This window comes from Perissodus microlepis, chromosome 3, assembly GCF_051167445.1.
Source record: "Perissodus microlepis isolate ML-2025 ecotype Zambia chromosome 3, ASM5116744v1, whole genome shotgun sequence".
In the NCBI taxonomy this organism is placed as follows: Eukaryota; Metazoa; Chordata; class Actinopteri; order Cichliformes; family Cichlidae; genus Perissodus; species Perissodus microlepis.
The window spans coordinates 50,089,563-50,110,261 of record NC_140463.1 but is presented as its reverse complement, the minus strand read 5'-3'; the positions used below and the strand labels follow the sequence as shown (position 1 = coordinate 50,110,261).

Below are 20,699 nucleotides of genomic sequence, written 5' to 3'. Positions count from 1 at the left end.
GCCAATCGTCTTCAAACACAAGAAGAAGAGAGGAAGCGGAGGGAGAGGGTGGAAACAGCTACCCCACACTTGACTTCATTGAATGAGATTCAACATCAATTAGCGTTTGTTTTGGTTCAGTGTTCTGCATACAGAATACGCTCACATTCTGTTAGAGGAACGCGGATAGAAATTTTTACACCTCTACAGATCAAGGGTAAGCATGCAGTGGCAACATTTAGCTAGGAAACAAACACACACTGGGCGGTTTATTTTTCTGCTAGCATGGTATCTGCCTACAGTTCGCTTAGCTAGCTGAGGACAACATGGTTATAGCTCAAAGGTTAGCCCGCACACTCAGCAGATAATTAAAGAACTCTGCAAATTTGAATAACTTCAGCTTATTGCTTATGTTCGTGTTGATGCTTTGGTTGTCAATAGTCATGATATATTATAATAAAAAGGAGTTTGCAGTTGGTGTGAGCTTTATTCAGTCTAATTTGATGAAACCACGGCAACGGTAAGCTAGCTATTAGCATTCACGAGATAGCATTGGTGTAGACTATTTCCTGCAGAAGTGTTCATAATGGAAGAGTTTTATTGAGAACAGGATTTATTTAGTAATTTATTTTTTTTAATCCTGCACGTAAACAGTTAAGTTCATAGCTACGTGTAGTTCCTGTCGCTTTTTGTCAATGCCGCTGTCATCACACAGCGGTCGGAGTGAAGCTAGCAAGACAAACTGCAGGATAAGTGAAGCAGCGTGAAGGCACCGGGACGTGTATTCTGTGTCTGTGGAGAGGGTAGCAAAGCCTGTGGCTGCCCACTGAAACGGTCCCACGCGTTAGTTGTAAAATTACGGCGTGGGGGTTTCAGGTCATTATTACTGCCTTTATATCCCTAGTAGTTGTTTTGTAATAATTGTGCCAAAATTAGCTTCAGTACTTTGTAACAACAAGTCAAGACTATGTAACGGCTTGTTTACATTACAAGTGTTCAGTAAGATTAGAAAAGTGCTGCCATGTCAAATTAATGAAATTTACTAATACTTCTACTTTTTATTGAACTATAGGCTTTCATTCGTGTGAAGTTGTCTTTTATAGGCTACTTATGAATATGTTTTGTAACCACTCAGTTCTTTTTTTTTTTTATTGTAAGACATGGCGGGTCCACGGTAGACCTAAAGTGTTAGACTCCCCTAAAAATGCAATATAATGGAGGTTATGCTTTGAGACTGGGCTATCCCAGGGTCCTGAGTGTCCTGTACTGCCTATGGAGCACTGTCTCAGTGTTGGATCTGTGCTGAATCAGATAAACTCATGTATAAATGCTGTGAAAACACTCAACTGCATATCATTGTAATTTACAAACTAGAATAATCTGCATGGAAATGTGTACTTTCATCTTTACATTTTGGTATATAGCACTACATCTCTATGAAGCAAAGTGATTCATAGAGTTTTCTTTTTGTCACTTAAAAATCCAAACAGACAGAAGCAGCTACTGTGTTATTCTGATGCCCACTGTGGACTTTGTGAACTGACTGTATTCTCTCCCACCGTTGCAGACTGTGTTTGTTTGTAGGTGACGAGCTGGCGCAGGTTGTGGGTTTTTCTTGGATAATGCGAGACAGTGGTGGTAGCCTAGCCCAGAACCGCTGGCAGAGAGACCTGGGTCTGACCGCTGTGGGGCAGAACGACACAGGAGGAGGTTAGCACTCACTGTTTGTGTGGAAAATATTTACCCCCCAGTAGGGTGGACGTTCAGACCACTGGGTCAGGCATCAGTGGAAACCCTAAGAGTTTGATGGACATGAGGTCACTTTCATTTTTGAAATGAAATGTCACAACACTTAAAGAGGAACAACTTTACTGCCTGACCAACGCGTTTTGGCTTGTGGCCTTCATCAGGGTCATCATCACCCTGATGACGTGTTGCTGGAGTCCCTGCACTGTGACTTTCTCATCCTCTCCGTGCACCTGAAGTTAAATGTCGGTGATAAATGAGTGAATATTCAACAACAGTGTGGCGTAGGTTTATAAAACTTGCCTAAATTTGTTTTGCTTTTTCTTTATTGTCTCATGTATGTTTTAAGAACTTGCTTTTTATGCCATTTTTAAAAAATCGATCTAGTAACCAGTGAAGTCCAGCAGTGAGCTGTGGCCCTCAGGGGCCCCAGGAAGTCTTTGATTTCAAAGTCTTCATCAGGGGTGGGGAACTCCAGGCCTCGAGGGCCGGTGTCCTGCAGGTTTAGATGTGTCAGCTGATTTAAATGACCTCCTCAACATGTCTTGAAGTTCTCCAGAGGCCTGTGAATGAACTCGTTTAATTCAGGTGTGTTGACCCAGGGTGAGATCTAAAACCTGCAGGACACCTGAGGCCTGGCGTTCCCCACCCCTGATCTACTTAGTATCTCAAACGTGGACGTGGGTGGTGTGTGAAACCAGCATGCAGCTTAGGTTTCCCACCAGGATATTTCATTCATTTCATTGAATCGTTCCTTATCGAGGACGGAGCGGTCACAGCACACATCGATAGCTGACCTTAATAAACACGGACTGAATGTATGCACACATGCTCTCATCTTATTATAACTGCTGCTTTTCTATAGTGTCTTCAAGCTCTTGTTGGTGATCATACAACAAACACTAATCAGACTCTGGTAGTCTCTCTTTGCCAGGATAAAAAGGATGTCGGATTAACCGATACGAAACACAAAGACGAATGATTGAATGTGTTCCCAGGCAGAACGTTTCCTCGTGGTTTTGCAGGGTCGACCCAAATTTGGGCGTACTTTTCCAGATTTCGATTTTGACAAGATCCCCAACATCACCGAGTGAAATGAGGCCAAAAACCAAACCTCCAAAAATAAAAAATGAATGACGTCCCAAGGAAAACTGAAGAAGCAGCTTGAGCTGTTACTTAAGGCTGTGTTCAAATATTCAAAGTAAGCCTGAGGGGGTGACTCAAGACCTTTGGACAGCACTGTGGGTTAGATGTTATTTTTTAGTGAAATGAAGACGATACGATGCTTTTTTAATGTGTCAGAGGTCCATGCTCACTACAAATGGGATAGTTTGGCCTGTTGGTAGGTGGTTGCTAAGTAATGTGATACAGATAAGTACCTTCAGGGGCAAAAGACACAACTGTGTGCCTTGTTTATATTATGTAGGAAGAGCTCATAGATACATACATTGTCACCTGTTGTAATGAGCTGCAGCAGTACTTTTGGGCTGTCGTGATGCCTGATTGGACGATAATCACTGCTGTTTGTTTCATAGGTGGGATTCCAGCGGACCGCCTCATAGTCCCAGTGTCAGATCACAGTGTATCCACCCCCATGCACCTGAGACTGGAACATAAAGAAAAGGTGTGGACGGGTGAATATGTAGTGGATGAGGAAGATGGCATAGGTGGGACTGAAGCTGTAGGTGACGATGAAGTTAACAACTTTGATGGTGAAGACATGGGTAAGTTTGACAGCAAGAGTTTGGAAAACAATGAGGATGAAGATGTTGAAGAGGATGGAGACCAGGAGGTGGAGGAGTGGGGAATCTCAGATTTTTCTTCCCAGTCTTCCGAGCACCTTCATTCACAGCAGCACGATCATCAGAGACCAGAACAGAAGGCTGAAGAGATCGGCGAGGCCCCCGTAGCTCACGCGCTAAGCCAGGCTGAAGCGGGAGACTTGTTTAGGTCCCACCTAAGCAAGTACAGGGCTCTGAGAAGACTCGGGCGCTTGCAGCGTTTGCGATGCCGTGGAGGTCTTGGATTTCGGCTCTCTCAGCACTGGAAGAGCTGGCGCCAGCGGGCCCGGTGGATGTGCTCCGTAAGACACAGGTGGAGCCACAAAGGGCAAAGGAACACTCAAAGAGAACAGAGGAGACTGAAACGGTATGAGGGGCCCCCGTACAGGCACGAGGAGTATGACGGCAGTGATGACGGGCACACAGAGTCTGACACAGGTACTTATTCGTGTGGGAATGCTAAGTAATGGGAATAGCAGGCATTTAAAATGATATTTTTTGTCAGTGGCAACAATCAGAGTACCATAACAAAAGTAACAGATGTTTTCAGTCTGCTTCAGTCGCCACTTTTACTGCTTTTGTGAAAAAGTTCCCACGAGGCATTTGAATAAGTGGGAACAATAATAAATTTCCATAACCTGCAGTGACACCAGCTGTGATACACTGCAGCGTCATGCTTGGTGAAGTTTGGTTTAGGCTCCCTGTTACTGTTTAAAGTTGCAGTTAAGTTACCTTTGACCCAAATTGATTTAAAAACTGTTCTTTTTGGAATTTGATAAAAATGCCTGAGTCTGCAGATTCCATAACAAATATATTTTCTTTCCTTTGGCAGATCAGCAAATAAACGGCTCCTCCTCAGGAAAGCAGGAGGACAGAGTGACCCTGGAGGCAGAGGTCAGGCCGGCAGAGCTGGCTCTTACTGAAGAACACACAAGTTGTGTGAATGGTATGTATCACAAATGCTTCTAGCCTTGCCTTAAATGTTTGTGCAGTACCAGCGTGGGCAGCACGGATGCTCAAGGTCGTGAATGTGAGAACGAGGCGACGTAGGCGCTTCAAACTGATACAGTATGGGCATCAAGTCTTGGACGAGTTTGAATATCAGCGAGCTGAGGAGGTCAGGTTTTCTGAATGTGAGAGCTTGTGAATGAGGCGACGTAGGCTTTGAAAATGAAAAACATCGGTGTGTCTAGCAGGAGGCTGACGGGCAGCAGCGGCGATTGCCAGCTCGCATCAAACATGACGTCTGCTTTGTCTTAATACCCAAAGACTTTAATCAGTCTTGGAGTTAAACATGTATCCTTACTGAACAGTCTATGAGCTGCAGATGCTGAATGTGTCGTATAGTGAGGAAGGCTGTTTCCACATAACAGTTTTCATGTTCCTTACGTCACATGCATGTCTGAGTCGGGGGGACACTTTGTGCTGTCCCGTCTACACGGCAGCCCGGGACCCCATAACTCAAGATTCATCCAGCTGTCATTGCTTTTTATCTACATATATATGGAGGCACCAATCAGTCCACACACACTTGTTGCTCCTCCATAATGTCCTGTTATCCTCAGCTGTAAACCTCACGTGACAGCTGCTTTGACTGCAGAGATCCGGACTTCCAGGGTCTGAGGTGTCCACTGTCTTTGATGGGTCATTCCCACAGGCTGCTAAAGACACTAGAGTTTGTGTTTAGCTGTGAGTCTCTAAACTGTTTGTAGACTGACACGTGTTTCCTGCAGTGCGTCCCTTCATTGTGACTGGGTGACGTCCTGGTTCATGTCTGTCCTTGTGTACCCCCCTGTTGTGTTTCAGTGTGCGCTGCTTCTCATGTCAGCATCAATGTGAGGCCCTACAGTGTTCATGTTAGAGAGTGTGCTGTAACACATGCTCAAACATGTGTGCTGCATCAGTAACCGTTCATGCTGTGTCTGAGGCCTTGTATGTCTCATGTGTGTAACTGTCAGCAGTGCTGTGCTGTGTCTGTCCAACCTGGTTCTATAAAGTCTTTCTGCACCCGTGTAAAGCAGAGCTGTGTCTTTGTACCCACTCGTTCCCTGTTGTTGCCTCTGTGGCAGGTGGGTTAGGGTATCCTAGTAATCGAGTATTCCACTGATTGTTCCATCATTGGCCAAGAAATATTTGGATCTCATTAATGAGCCGTGATAAGAGGAAAAACGTCTCGACATGAACTGCTCATTGGTTTCATGTTACAAATGTTTTTCATTTAAAGTTTGACATCTGTCAAAAAACAAAAACAAATGAAACCTTCGTGTTCATGTTCTCAAATAAACTGATTTCAGTTTAGCGGTAAAGTTTCCATGAATGTGGTTTATATGAAATCTAAATGAAGTACAAAACTAACGAGTTACTGTGCTTTTGTGGAAGACTGACACTTCTGTTTAGTGTGTGTGGACATTAAACTATGGCAGCATCATCTTCACTGGTGCTTTTTGTTTAAAAACTGGGAGCTGTGGGGCTTAACGTTGTCACTCGCTGCTCCCAGATATTTTTCTATTTTGAGTTTGAAATGTGGGTGAACAGCTAAGAGTTAAAGTGAAGTATTGACACAAAGAATTTGAGTTGAATATAGACTATAGCTCGACTGCACTAAACACTGAACATGAATAATGTGGCGTTTCCACAGTGCTGCAGCTGCACACTGTTATTTATTCAGAGGGTAGCAGGAAGACAGTTTGTATGGTTAACATCATGTTTGATGGAGGCGGAGCATGTGAACGTTAGCAGAACGTGAGCTTGTACGGTCTTACGGGTTTGTAACCCTGCTGCGTCACAGCCTTGTGCTCTTCATGGAGGAGCACAGAGTGCGTTTCAGTTTGTGCTGGACGTCCTCTGTTGTTGAACATCATCCCATTTAAAAGGCGCCAGTATGAAACTCACTGCTCGGGTTTGCTCATTGTTGGTGCTCGCAAATGTAAATGCAAGTATTTCAGCTGGACATGTTGTATGATGTTACCTGTATTATACCTGTGTGTGGCACAGCCCTCATTCCTGTGGTTGTCATCTGTCTCGAGGTATTCTGGAAGAGTCGCTACGGCAGTACGGCAGTTTGATCCCCATCCACGTGGATGATGTTGTGGAGAAACTTCAGGACATCTTCAATGAAAACTTCTCACACCCACACAGGTGAGACGTAGTGATACTGTTGTGTTAACAGTGTTCTGTGTTGTTAGCATCCTTCTCTCATCCTTTTGTGCAGTAAAGGTTAAGCTGGTGTCCATGTCTACGCTGTAATCTGCAGCACTACTCTCCCCTCTGACAGTGCCGTGATTCCTGAGATTCAGAACGATTCTGAGGAACCGGACTGCTGGGAATCTCTACCATCATGTTATCCCTGAATATGGGATTTGCTGGTTTCAGGATTAACTGTTATTACATTGTGAAAACAAAAACTGGACAGTGTGGGCAGTGAGCTGCTATCTGTAACTTTACACATTTATGTAAATGTCAGATGCTCCCAGAGGGTCTGTGGTGCACCTCACATCCGTTACCTTATATAAACTGTAAGGGAGGCACTCGCAGTGTGACATTACACAGGCCGGCTGACACAAGCACATCCTGTCATTCCCTGTGAACACACAGTCCCTGTGTTTTTGAATCCATTGTACCGTATGTGGCTCAGGTTTGGTCAGGCATCTGTTCACTTCACGTGTAAGCATCCTCTGTTCTTACCTTTTTAACAAACGAGGGCGTGCCTAATGTATGCGTTTCTCCTCCCTGGTCTCGGATCATCGGCACAGGCCCGATGGAGCAGTGACCATCTTTGGATTTTTCCTTTCCTGACCAAGCAGCCCATGGAGCTGTCTGCTTTACACTCATCTGTGGCCACTGCCACGGACCGTGAGTGGGTATCACAGAGTTGTCATCTGAATCCACAGAGGTTAGCTGTCTGCCCAGTCATGAGAAAGGCTGAGTTTGAATGAGTCTGCTCTCCCTCTGAGGGCGGTTGAGACCACGTAGAGCTTCAACACCATCACTTACTGATGCATATTTGAGACGTTTGTGCAGCTCGTAATCAAATGTGTTCTGCTCCTTCAGGATTTTCTGGATAAGTTAGGAGCATTTCCAACTATTGAAGTGTGTTTAGCTCCAATTTCAGCCTGCCATGTTGCAGTTGATAAGGGGCCCCACCGCCTGACGCCTGCTGTTAAACAGGTTGTTCCCTCCTGGGATTTAGCCGCAGTGTCAGAGTTTTGCGCCTGTGGAGTGTGTGGACTTAAAGCTCATTTCACACAAAAACTGTCATTAACAAAAGGGATGAGTGAATTTTATGTAGCAATACTTCCTGTGGAAGCTTTCCCTCCAACCACAGTGAGGTAGTTCTGCTGTGGACCTGCTAAGTCCACCAGAGGAAGGTGGACCCTTTAGGGGCTCTCTTTTTAAGGGTGTTGCATCCCCACACGTGTTAGGGTTTTGTTTTTGGCCTTGATGTGACTGTGCACTCACTGGACACTTGGTGCTTAGCATGGGCTGTTAGCTCCGTACCGAGCTCTGGCGTGTCCTCGGTCGAGGTGTCTCTGGAGCATGCAGTCTCCTGTAGTGAGATACACAGTGTTTGGTTACACGGGCAACCCCAGTTCTCTGAAAACCAAAGCCGGTATCTCACCATGGTCACATCAAAGAAACACTTTGTGAATGCCTGGTGTGGAGCCAGGGGCTCCTATAGAGGGGGTCTGGGGACCCTGTGTTCTTGAACCATCTTCTTGATGTGGTGGAAGGGGAGCTCCCGTGATTGGTCACACCAGGATGGCATACTCCATAGCTCACTTGGTTTTCAGAGAACCGGGGTTAGTGTGGCTGTGAAGTTGGGCCTTCACTCATCGCAAAATCTGTGTTTTCTTTATCCATTAGCTTTTCCAGGCTGCATGCTTCAGTATCCTTGGGGAAGCTGCTGAATCTTGAGTTGCTCGTGAGGCATTCAGCGGCGTGTGGAGATGGATAAAAGCTCTTAGATGTACAGAAACATGCTTGCATGATTGTTTGGGTGAATGAGACATTAAGCTTTGTTTTCACAACTCACAACTTAATGTTCATAGAATCACTATGTAACTGCAGTTTTGTTTTTGCAGCAAAGGTGTCCTCTTTCACCTGCCGTAGCGATCCTTTGATTTGGGCTGTGTAATGGAAAGCTTCCATTAGCGATGTCTGAATACATGGAGCTAACTGTACATCTGATTTTGATTCGTTCTTCCTTAGAAAAGCAGTGGTCCAACATCTAATACAGTCCTTCCAGCGCTCATCAGGATCTGTTGTAGCTAAAACCTTCAGAGTCAACTACAAACGGCATGTTCTGACCATGGACGACCTGGGCACTCTGTATGGACAGAACTGGCTCAATGACCAGGTATGCTGGTACACTCTAACTGTACACTTTAGGCTTTTTGGGGGGAATATTGACTTAGGTGCACTAATGCCTAAGGTTAAGTCCATTTAAATGTGATTCAGTACACCTGTGTTGTTCCTGCTGCGGCACATTTTAGAGATACTGCTGTTAATACTTTGTAACTTGTACGTGCTGTAAATGATGCAGGTGCATGGCATCGGCTGAGTTAGGTACGTCAGTATATGTTCTCGTTCTCCAAAGTCCAGATGTTACAACATCCAATGTTTCATCATCAAGAAAAGCAAAACAAATTAAAGCTGCGAGCAGTGATGACGGGACACTCACTCTTTGGTTTATTGTAGAGTCTTTACCTTCCAGAATAAAGCGCCATGAAGCGACTGCTGTTGTGATTTGGGGCTATAGAAGTTAAACTGAACTGAATTGAAAATTTCAGTTTGCTGGAGGTGGGAGTGGTGCAGTTGAGCCATTTCCTGTAATCATATTTAAATCAAACTCCTCAACGATCACGTCAAACATGCAGGTTTGTGCTTCCTGTCGTAACTTTGAGGCAAACTGTAAAACAAACTGCTGAAGACTTTCCAAACCAAATTTTCAACATTCCTTGTCAACCACAAAGTGTAATATCTGGAAATGACAAACGGCAGACTTCCTGTCGGGTTTGTCTCAAAGGTTCTCTGAACTGATTCATCTTGGAAAGTTGCACACGTGTACCAAATTTCACCCACACAGGTGGAACCATGTATGTAGAACCATTTTGTACTGTCCACATGCCAGACCCATAAAATATGTACGCTTTCACCAGAGCAGATGCGTGTGCAAAGTTTAGGCCCTCAGCGAGGCTTTAAAATCAGACTGTATTTATGAAAACAGCTGCTTGGTTTCACACTCGGGCCTTAAAACTAAAGAGAATTGTATCAAAAGTGTTGCTGCCTGAGAACATTTCTCTTTGCACTTTAATTCTTACATTGTTTTTGTGTTATTCAGGTGATGAACATGTACGGTGAGCTGGTCATGGACTCTGTGCCAAAGAAGGTGAGGAAGCTGCAAACTAAACTGAAACAGTATCCTTGTGAAATGAAGGTTTATTCCAGCTTGTGCTGTGTTGTGTTTACCTACCTACAGTTATTATTGTGTGGTTGCAAAAGCCATATGTAACATCTTCTGAGATTCTTCAGCCTTGTTTGAACCTTCTCTGCTGAACACACTGAAACCATGTTTCACTCGATACATCAGTGCACAATATCAGCTACATCAAATACTTGATGTATCATAATGAAAACAGCCACTCAGAATATATAAACTGAGTATACAAAGATCTTACAGCTGTGATATGTTCCTTCGTTTTTCATTGTTATTATGGTAAATATTTTTGTGGAGGGTCTAATAAGTGAATAATAATAATATATTTGGGGCAGAAACTGATTATTTGAATTGGTGTAGTTCAGTTCAATTCAGTGTTATTTATAGAGCGCCAAATCAACACAGTTGCCTCAAACCGCTTTATATTATCAGGTTGGAGATCCTACAATAGTGCAAAGAAAACAGAAAAGCCAACAATCATATGACCCCCTATGAGCAAGCGCTGTGGTGACAGTGGGAAGGAAAAACTCCCTTTTAACAGGAAGAAACCTCCGGCAGAACCAGGCTCAGGGAGGGGCGGGGCCATCTAACGGGATCTGCTGGGGTGAGGGAGGAAGACGGGACAAAGACGCTGTGGAAGAGATTAACAGTAACTAACGATTCAGTGCAGAGAGGTCTACTAACACACAGTTAGTGAAGAAGAAACACCCAGTGCATCATGGGAATCCCCGTCAGCCTACGTCTATTGCAGCATAACTAAGGGAGGATTCAGGGTCACCTGGTCCAGCCCTAACTATATGCTTTAGCAAAAAGGAAAGTTTGAAGCCTAATCTTAAAAGTAGAGATAGTTTCTGTCTCCTGAATCCAAACTGGAAGCTGGTTCCACAGAAGAGGGGCCTGAAAACTGAAGGCTCTGCCTCCCATTCTACTTTTAAATACTCTAGGAACAACAAGTAGGCCTGCAGAGCGAGAGCGAAGTGCTCTAATAGGGTGATATGGTACTACAAGGTCATTACGATAAGATGGGGCCTGATTATTCCTCATCACTTGGTGTTTGCTCTCTGCTGTATCTCTCTGTTCCTTTTAAAACATACACTGTTGTTTTTGTGTAGCTTATCTTTGTAGTCGATTTAATTAGAAACTTACAGATAACGTCTTATTTCAGAGTGTAATCTTCACTTGGTTTGTCCAGAGCACTCTCTGATTCACACACTAGTTATTTTCACAGTTTTCACTCACTGTGTCTTCAGCGATTCACTAGCTTAGCTCATAGCCGACTTGTTAGCAGCGTGGCCTCTTGACCTGTTCCTCCTGCACTTTCCTGCTCATTGGGTCAGATGTTTAACCCCCGGTACACCACCAACGCCTTCTTGTGTCTAATCGTTCTGCTGCCAGACAAAAACAAACCAAACTTGAGCAAATGATTTAAATACAAATAACCAAGAAAGAACAATATCGTGTCCTCAACAGCACCAAAGAGTAAAACAGTGAAATGTTAAACTTTAAACATTACGTCTCTCTCTTCTAAGTCCCTGTTAGTACATTAATTAATAAACAAATGGATTTACCTGGTTACAGCAGGATGATTATGTTAGTTTAAAGGGAACCCCGGCTATTAAGACATGGTTGTGCTAAAATATGTACTGTGCTGTCAATAACACATATGTGGTATTAAAATATACTAAATGTTTTCCTTCTAAGCACATTTTATATAAAACCGATTTACCAGTAGGTCGCCATTGTTATTTACTTCTCAATGCACTCTGGGTAGTGACGTCATACAGTTGCACCGCATCCAGTTCAGTTAGCAGCGCACTGGAAATGGCTTCTGTTCAACCTTTCCAGTTTGAACCAGAGCAAACCGAAAACAGTCAACCAGCACTTAGTTTAGATGAAGATGAAAACAATCTGTCACACGATGACGAGAGAGTGGGGGAAAACTACTGGTGTCTATGCGGTTACTGCTTGCCAATAGCAACGGCGACTCAGAGCGTTTGTTGTTTGTCTTAATCCAGATGTTCTTTGGGCAGCCCTTGTTAGCCTCCATGACCGGTATCCGGTCTTTAAGTGATAACGTGATGAATCCTGCTTCCGGGCCCAAAGTAGTCTGCATTTAATAAGACTGTTGTGTTTTTAACATGTTTTATGTTATGTTTATGTTTTGTATCTTGTTCAATTTAATCTCAACAAGCCCCTAAAAACAGTCAGTGATCACTGTCGGCTTCTCACGGTTTTTATTACCGCCAATCATTTTAAAGCTCAGATTTTAAACCCTTACGTTTTAACTGCAGCCCGCCCATGCAGCAGCAGTATGTTAATGACTAACCTGGTATTGTGGATGGATTATCTCAGTTGTTCTCCTGACTGAAGTTCGGTCCGTTTACAGCATCCTGCCATGCGATTGCATTTGTCCCTGACCATCGGGAACCCTCATATGAACTTTTATTGAGTGGAAAAAAAGTCCTCCGTTTGTTAGCGTTCATCCTCCAGCTTTACTGTTTATGTTATGCTAACATAGCGATCACGTAGCACATCATTATATACCAGCTAGCCCAACTTCAGTAACCCTACAAACATCACTGCTGTTTAGTTTCCTGTCTTCATTTATGTTGGAGGTGATAGCAGAGCTGTACGTTTGAATTTGATAATAAATCTCTCAGTCAGATCATGGTACAGTGGAACCCCGGCTTACGAAGACCCCATTTAACGAAAAATTCAAGTTACAAAGACACTTAACGGCAATATCTCTGCCCGTGGTACGGCAAAATGCCCGCGTAACGAAATAGATAATATAGAAAATTTAAAAAAATTAAATTCCATAATGTTATGTACATGTACACGTACGTATGTATGCATGCATGCGTATGCTTTCTTCAACCTCCTCCTCCACCAAGAACTTCGTCTTCAGCCAGCATCGCCTCACTCAAAAGGCGATGGAAAAAGGTGCTTCGACTTACGGAAATTTTGACTTGCGAAAGACCCTCTGGAACAAATTAATTTCATAATTCAGGGTTCCACTGTATGTTATATTTAGATGGAAACTAGCGAGCTAACTCCCTGCTAACTTCTAACTCAGTTAAATGTCATAAATTCCGTTTTCATGGATGCCTGGATATTAAACTTAATTGTTACACCTGGCAGAGCTGCCACACTGATCATTTTATTAAAGATGAACAAATTTAGACAGTTTTTCAACTCTCAGTAATGCCGCAGTGATCGTTTGACTTTTGCAGCGGAGTTTGGGCCCAGACATGGCTAATAACATCACACTCAAAGACCGGATAGTGCTGGTCTACCAAGTCGTAACCAGGTAATAGGCAAGTTAATTAATACGGTTGCTACACTTTAAAAAACAAAACAGGTTAGCTGAACGAAAGCACCTATACTACTGACAACCAATACACGTCATCGTCCCAGAATGCATTGTGTGCAAAAAAACATGGCTGCTCCCACGGCTCCAAAATAGTTTTAAACAACAAAGATTTAATGAATAACAAAAAAAATGTAGTTATTCTCAAGTATGTTTTTATGTAGTGGAGATAATTTGTAACATGTTTAGAGTAACTTGTCATAATAGTCGGGGTTCAACACCCCCGAGTCATTCTAACCATCAGAAACCTCGAAGCACAGGCCGAGGGGGCGGTGTGGCAGCAATTTTCCACCTCAGCTTGTTAATCAACCAAAGACCCAGACAGTTTGAATTCATTTGAAGGCCTGATGCTCAGCCTTGTCCACCCCAGCTGGAAAAACCAAAACCAGTCTTATCTGTTGTTCTCGTCCACCTGGGCCTCACAGAGTTTGTCTGAATGCTAATTGATGTTCTTTTTATAAAGTGTGGAAACACGCCTGGCAGGATGTGTGGCTATCAGCAGACGGGTATAACGAGCTGCCAATTATGGATTAAGGAGCTTTTTTTCCTTTTGCTGTCATGTTATGATGGTAAAAAAATTAAAACATTGGACTATGCCGAGTCCTGTCTCTGGCTGCGATGACTGGAGCCTTGCTGCTCCCGTAGTAATGGTCTGTGTAATCCCATTACTACATGTTTACTGTCATCAATCGAAATCTTGTTTTTCTTTTTCAGGTCCATTTTTTCAACAGCTTCTTTTACGATAAGCTAAGGACAAAAGGCTACGAAGGAGTCAAACGGTGGACAAAAAATGTAAGTGAATGCTGCCAACGTACTCTGAGTAGTTTAGCAGCATATTAACACTTTATATTAATATGCAGGAATAAAACAATGAGGAGTGTTGTTAGAGCTGGGTGATAAAAGACATTCAGTCTTGTCTTTAAATTACAATGTAACACAAATTTATGAAGGTGATCTAAATAATTCAGACAGCTCATGCAGACAGTTGCAACTAAGAACTTTCTGAACATCAGTAGCACATTTCAAACGTCATGACAGGCTGCACACGAGTGGAAAACGTTTCATCTGCTTAGAAGAGTTTGAGTTTTTCATTAAGTCAGTACATAATATCAGAGTCAAAGGATCTCTATACGACTCTGTGTGTGATGCATGATTGTATGATCTGCACTGGTCTAGGTTAAAGCCTCACTGTCCGTGGGTTTTTTTAGGGGGGGGGGTGACACTGAATCTCTGTCTTGCACATCTGGAGTAAGAATGGGGGAAAAACCCTCTGCTTTCAAAACTACACTGATTAGTCTTCTCACTTTACTAACTCCACAAAGGTCTTGAGCCAGCCGCCCATTTCTTGAAGTCTTTGCTTCCGAGGAGAAAGACCCGAGTGGTGTTGAGCAGTAGTTTTCTGGGGGACTTATAGGATGAAATATTGTCAGTTTCGAAACACATAATTGGTTCTGATTTCTTTTGTTTGAACACTGCCGTGTAGTTCTGTCACCAACACGGTGACAAAAAGAGCTTTTTCCTGTAAACTCCTGCAGATGTTGGCATTGTAGCAGTCAAGAAACTGGACAAGTGGAGCACAAAAGTAGTAGTAGCTGTCTTAAATATCTATCTATAGTAAATAAATAAAGAAGCAAGGTAAACTGTGACAACAAGCTGAAGAGTGCCAGACAACTCAACAACTACACTAAAAATTGGTGGCAACCAGTCTTATAGAGTGATGCGTCCAAATGTGAGATTTTAGCTTCAGATTGTAGATGAACAGGAGAGAGGTGCAGTAACGGTCTCGTCTGTAAAACAGAGACTGCATGTCAGCCAGCTCAGGATCTTCTTAAACCTGAAGGAATTCTGAATGCAGAACAAACTGAGAAAGCTGGAAAGCATCTGACTGCTTTATTTTACAGCAACGATGTCAAACACACAGGTAATGCAGCAAAGACCTGGATAGAAAAACAATGAAACACGGTCAGTCGTAGAATGACCCACTCAGGGTTTGGACCTCAGAGATGTTGAAACTGGAATCATCAAGATTCCTCCCTTTGTTCCCTTTGTTCCCTTGAGAAGGGAACAAAGAAGAACTTTGGACTGATCTTTATTCAAGCTAGAAAGTTTTTTCTGAACCTGACCTAGGAGAGTTCAGGCTGGTCTCACCAAATGTATTTTTGCCTTAGATTTCCATGTGTGTGTTTGCACGTTTCAGTACATTTCTGACCTTTGACCATTTTCTGATGGCTCAGTGCTGTAAATGTCAGTTTGCTTCAGTTTTAACTTTCAAAGAACGTTGTGACATCAAAATGAAAATGAACATATATTTTTATGTCTTAGTTTTTGTATTTTAGATCTGTTTATGTGCTCTTTTCATTCAAACATGTCGTTTAAATAACGCACACATGTAACAAAGCCTGAGCTGCACACACAGTTGTGTCTGCTCTGTGCTTTGGCTTTTGATGGAAATCAGCTGTTTGTCCAAACACCACTGTGGTTCAGCTTTTTTATTTGGTATCTACTGACACTACCAATGGAACATTTTGATCTTCTCTGGGATCTTTAGTCAAAAACAAGGCGTCAGACTAACTTTGGTCAAGACAAAAGTCTAGTCTGTATTTCAAACATAAGAACTCTGCAGCAGAGCATGGAGAGTTCATCTGAAACGGAGTTGTCCAGTTCTCTTTCAAACTTCAAAGGTTGTTTGTTACAAAATAAACTTAAACTGTTTCCTGTATAGTTTTAGATAAGCATGTTGTCTTTACATGAATACTGTTACAGCTTGTTACAAACTCCTGAAAGGAACCGTCCTGACTCGCACTTTTTAGTGCTTGAATAAAAAACAGTCAACTTGATACGTTTAGTTAGCTGCTGCTCCAAAATACACAACACAATTACAATGTATTTTTTCAAAGGTTTAAACAGAATATTTTTTAACATTTAAATTGTAATTGTATATCCACAGTTCCAGTTCATTTGTAAGTATAAAATAGTTTTGGTTTCTAAATCTCATCCTAATATTATACACATAGAAGACACATCATCATCATGCAACCTTACTATCTGATGACTAAAAAGATCCCACGAGTGTCTGGAGATTAAAGTTTTACTTTAAAGTTTTTTATTGAGATGACGTGTGTGCCTCCGTTTCTGTTCGACCCTGATCATCCAGCATTGTTGAACAAGGATATGCCCCGTTCCTCATTTCTTAGTTTCTTGCACGTTTGTCTTGTTCACACATTTTAAGATAATCAAACATAATGAAATATTAGACAATATTCAGTCCTGCTGCATTACCCACCTGTGGTTAAGCTTACTGAGTGACCTGATGGCTGGACATGGTCAGAGTTCATGGTTGAATCAATTACAGTCGTCCAGGTCCTGAAGCAGCAGAGCAGCCATGGACATTACTCCGTCCTCCTCTTGTTATATTAATATATCATTGTTTAATATCACATGTTACCATATATTATCATATTCAATGCTGTTAGTTTTACACAGAATATTCTGTGTAAAACTATCTTTGATCATCAAGGTGTTTTTGGATAAATGTGAGTAAAATTAGTTTGGTCTGAAACGTGTAACAAATATACACCAAAACAATGAAATACTTGCATGTGGTTTATCTGCAGTACCTGTAAAATCCCATGGAAAAATGTTGTGACATGTTTTTATAGAACTGAAAGCGATGATGTGATGACAGCCTTACTCATCTGCTTGTCTTAATAGGAAGAACATACTTCTCACATTGTTAGCGTCTGGCTTTGTTTGGTTCATAATTGAATTAGCTCTTGGCTAGCAGCCGCATACACCACTTTACAAGCTTTTCCATCTGTGTGTTGGTTACATTGCTTAAGACCACATTAGGAGCACTGCTGGCTTAGTGTTACAGGGTGGGGGGCATCGTATAATTGAAAACCGACAGCTTAACCAAGATTTTTGTTACATCTCTCAAACTCTTGTGTAATCCATTTATTTCTGTTGACCATATTTTTCATTTATCAGGTCGACATCTTTCAGAAGGATCTGTTGTTGATCCCCATCCATCTTGAGGTCCACTGGTCGCTGGTCAGTGTTGACATTCCTCGTCGAGCCATCACCTACTTTGACTCTCAGAGGACTTTGAACAGGCGTTGCCCAAAGGTAGGGATCAGGCAGCTTTTGGAAAAGGAATGAGTGGATGATTGAACGGTTTTTGAAGAAAGGTCAGAGGGTATAGATGCTTATTAACGCTTCTGTCAAAATGATTAATAGTAGCAAATAAGCAGCTGCATATTTCTGTTAGCTAATATTGTTGCTTTTTAAATAAAACTTAGTATTTTTTAACACTACAAATTTGTTGTAAAAGGCCAAAGTTTTTGTAACCTCTTCAGTTGGGTTGTGTTAAACCCAAATGTTCGGGTCCAAAGCTGCTCCTCTGTCTGTCCTGCCAGTGATTCAGTTGCTGATAGGAGAGGACGGGCTGTCACACCTATAATGTATTCATGAATCTACTGCTCAAAGTCAGAATCTCTGTTTTTGGAAATTGCTCAGTCTCTTTGAATGTGTTCATTTTGATTCCAGCACATTTACAAATACCTGCAAGCTGAAGCCATCAAAAAAGACCAGCAAGACTTCCTGACAGGATGGACCGGCTTTTTCAAAATGGTAACACGACTTTTCTTTATAACACTTAACAAAGCTCTGGTGAGACTTTGAGTAAAACTGATACGAGAAGTAGACTTTAGTTGAAATGGTACCATTGCTAATGCTAATGTATTTGTAATGTTGCAGAATGTGGGCCGCCAGAACAATGACAGTGACTGTGGGGCTTTTGTGTTACAGGTGAGTTTTCTACAGTGTGCATGAGGGCTGGGTGATATGAGGAAACTCTAATATTGCCATATTTTTTTGGCTATATCGCGATATGTCTTGAGCAGCAAAGGGGGTGGGCTGCAGTGTGAGCCTCAGTGAGGTCGGGTTTTTATGTAAATATCAACATGTGTGGTATCCACAGAAACTTTCAAGTCTCAGCCACAAGCTCATAGAAACCATTTCTGCAAACACCAAACAGCCAACACAACAATTAAAAAGGCAGTTATGTGCCTAAACACAAACAACTAAGCCACACTCAGCTTCACGTAACCGAGCAAACGTCACATTGTCTAACATCAAAGGTTTCGTCACTCTCCAACCAAAATGAACTGAACCAGCAGCAAAAGAAGGCCACAAATATGCTTCAGGAACGATAAACAACAACATGAACTGTTTCCTTCAACAGAGGCCGTCGTAGCTCGAATCACAGCTGGTGTATTTAACGTTTCCTTTGGTGTGTGGGGAGATGTTGACATGCCGAGTTCATTCTTGTTGTTCGACATCCTCCTCGTGAAATCCAAACGACAGCGAGTCTGAAACTCCCGCTGTCACCATATTTCTCCCATCTGCTAGCATATAAACACGCATGCTCAGCGCAGTGTGGCAGGTCGAACATTTTCCAGCTAGGAGGGGAGATTGATGATGCATTTGCAGCGTGCGGGAACCTACACTCGATGGTTACGATAAAACCATTTTAACCGTCGTACGTATCAAATATACTCGATATATCGCCCAGCCCTGATATAAACACGAACTCTTGTTGTTGAGAGCTAGCCATGGACAATTTGGATTAGTCTCAGTTCCACTTCTTTATAGCATTTATGAGGGAAACATATGTACCTACTGCATAGATGGTAATTACCACACATCAGATTGTTTTAAATGTGCTTCAGTATCTGACCCTGACCTTTCCTTATCTGCCATCCTGCAGTACTGCAAGTGTCTGGCACTCGGGCAGCAGTTCAACTTTGGGCAGCAAGACATGCCCCGCCTCAGAAGACAGATGTACAAAGAACTGTGTCACTGCAAGCTTATGGTGTGACCCTTCATTTCCATCGTTTGTGGCCAGCTACACCTGCTCCGTCCCTGCAATCTAACAGGATGGAGGGACAGTGTTAAAACAAGAGGAAAATGGGAGCAAGTGACTGGGGGAAAATAAACATTACAAACCTAACTTTTTCTCTTCCACCATGCAGAGAAATTCTTCTAGATGCGAACATTGTTTGACTTTATTTTTTCAGGTTCTGCTTCCCTCGGTTTGTTTGAAAAACACTGATTTAAATATCATGTCATAGTTCTTTGTGGTTGTGAGAGGCCAAGACTAGCTGTCTTATTTTGGGGATGCGCTAGTTATCCGTGTAAAGATAGTCCACTAGTTTTCTGGTTGGAGAGGGAGCACTGAGGTACGGAAAAGCCTGCGTCCAGGAGGTATGAAGGGAAGTCCCACAGTGGAGTTTGTGTTTAGAGGGCTGCAGTGACTTTTCCATCCAGCCAGTCATTACTTGACATCTTTGCAAATGAAACGTACCCCATGCAATGGCCACCATTGTGGACGAGCTGTTCAGCACAAAATGTTTGCCAGTGTATTACAGTGTGAAACTTCCATGTACAATATTTTTAATCGTTTCCTGCGGTCTGCTCAGCTGGAGTTTAGTGGGAATCCATGGTTATGTTGGCAGGTAAAACTTTTTTCTGGTGAATCTCAGGGAAAGTTGGATTTCTGCAGCATCCATGAGTCCCGCCTCATGCTGGCCCACACAGTAGAAACTTTCCCCCTCGATCGCTTTCAAGTCATAAACCTTGAAAGCGATTGAACTGAAATGGCTCAAAGAAGTATATTTACAATGCATTTAATTTTTAATGTGTTTCAATCTCTGTCAGTAATTGTGGTAACATGTTTGGGTTTCATAAAAAATCAAGAAAAAAGACAATTTGTTTTTTTCTTGTTATTATTTTTTTTTGTTTAGATCTTCTGGTTAGTATAAAAGCCATTTTGTTGAGGACCACAAATACACACCAGGCATATGTCCACAGTGGAGATACAGTGCTCTCTTATTCTTTTTATAACAAAAGAAAACTTGTGAATAGTTGTTTTTGGCTTTGCTTTTTTTTTTTTTTTCCCAAGAAGGAGCTGATGCAAGAGAGCTGTTTTATATATCTTCTACAATACGTTATGACTGCTAAAAATAAAAATATGTGGCAAACGTGTGTGTGTGTGTGAAGGTTTTCACTCGTCCAGATCATAGTAATGGAAGGACTGCGTTCAGTTTCTTGAAGACATTTCGTCTGAGAATCAGTCCCAGATTTTAAGCCCTATTGTCCCTAAGAGGGCCGTTGACCCCCTATTGATTCTCTGCATAATCACATGAGCCAAGGTGTGAAAATGGGGTGGGTCACACTCAGCCAAGGTTTCAGGTGAACCCATTGTGAGACCTTGCCCCCCATCATGTGACTTTCTGAAGTCAAAAGGCCCAGGATGTGTATTAAGGCGTCTGGGAAGGATCTCAAAGCTGGATCGTAGATGGCAGACGCCGTCGGTGTGAGACGCCAC

General features: G+C 42.5%; 1 protein-coding gene across 1 annotated transcript; it reads left to right on the top strand.

The window, feature by feature from the left end:
* The first annotated feature begins 8 nt into the window (after positions 1 to 8).
* On the top strand, positions 9 to 20,356 carry senp3b (SUMO specific peptidase 3b). Its single transcript, XM_084916524.1, has 12 exons — positions 9 to 196; positions 1,547 to 1,689; positions 3,261 to 3,944; positions 4,339 to 4,452; positions 6,533 to 6,644; positions 8,715 to 8,862; positions 9,847 to 9,894; positions 14,027 to 14,104; positions 17,300 to 17,437; positions 17,858 to 17,941; positions 18,068 to 18,118; positions 19,080 to 20,356. Exons 2-12 carry the CDS (start codon positions 1,602 to 1,604, stop codon positions 19,188 to 19,190), a joined length of 1,656 nt encoding a protein of 551 aa, XP_084772650.1. The 5' UTR covers positions 9 to 196; positions 1,547 to 1,601; the 3' UTR covers positions 19,191 to 20,356.
* The last annotated feature ends 343 nt before the right edge of the window (positions 20,357 to 20,699 follow it).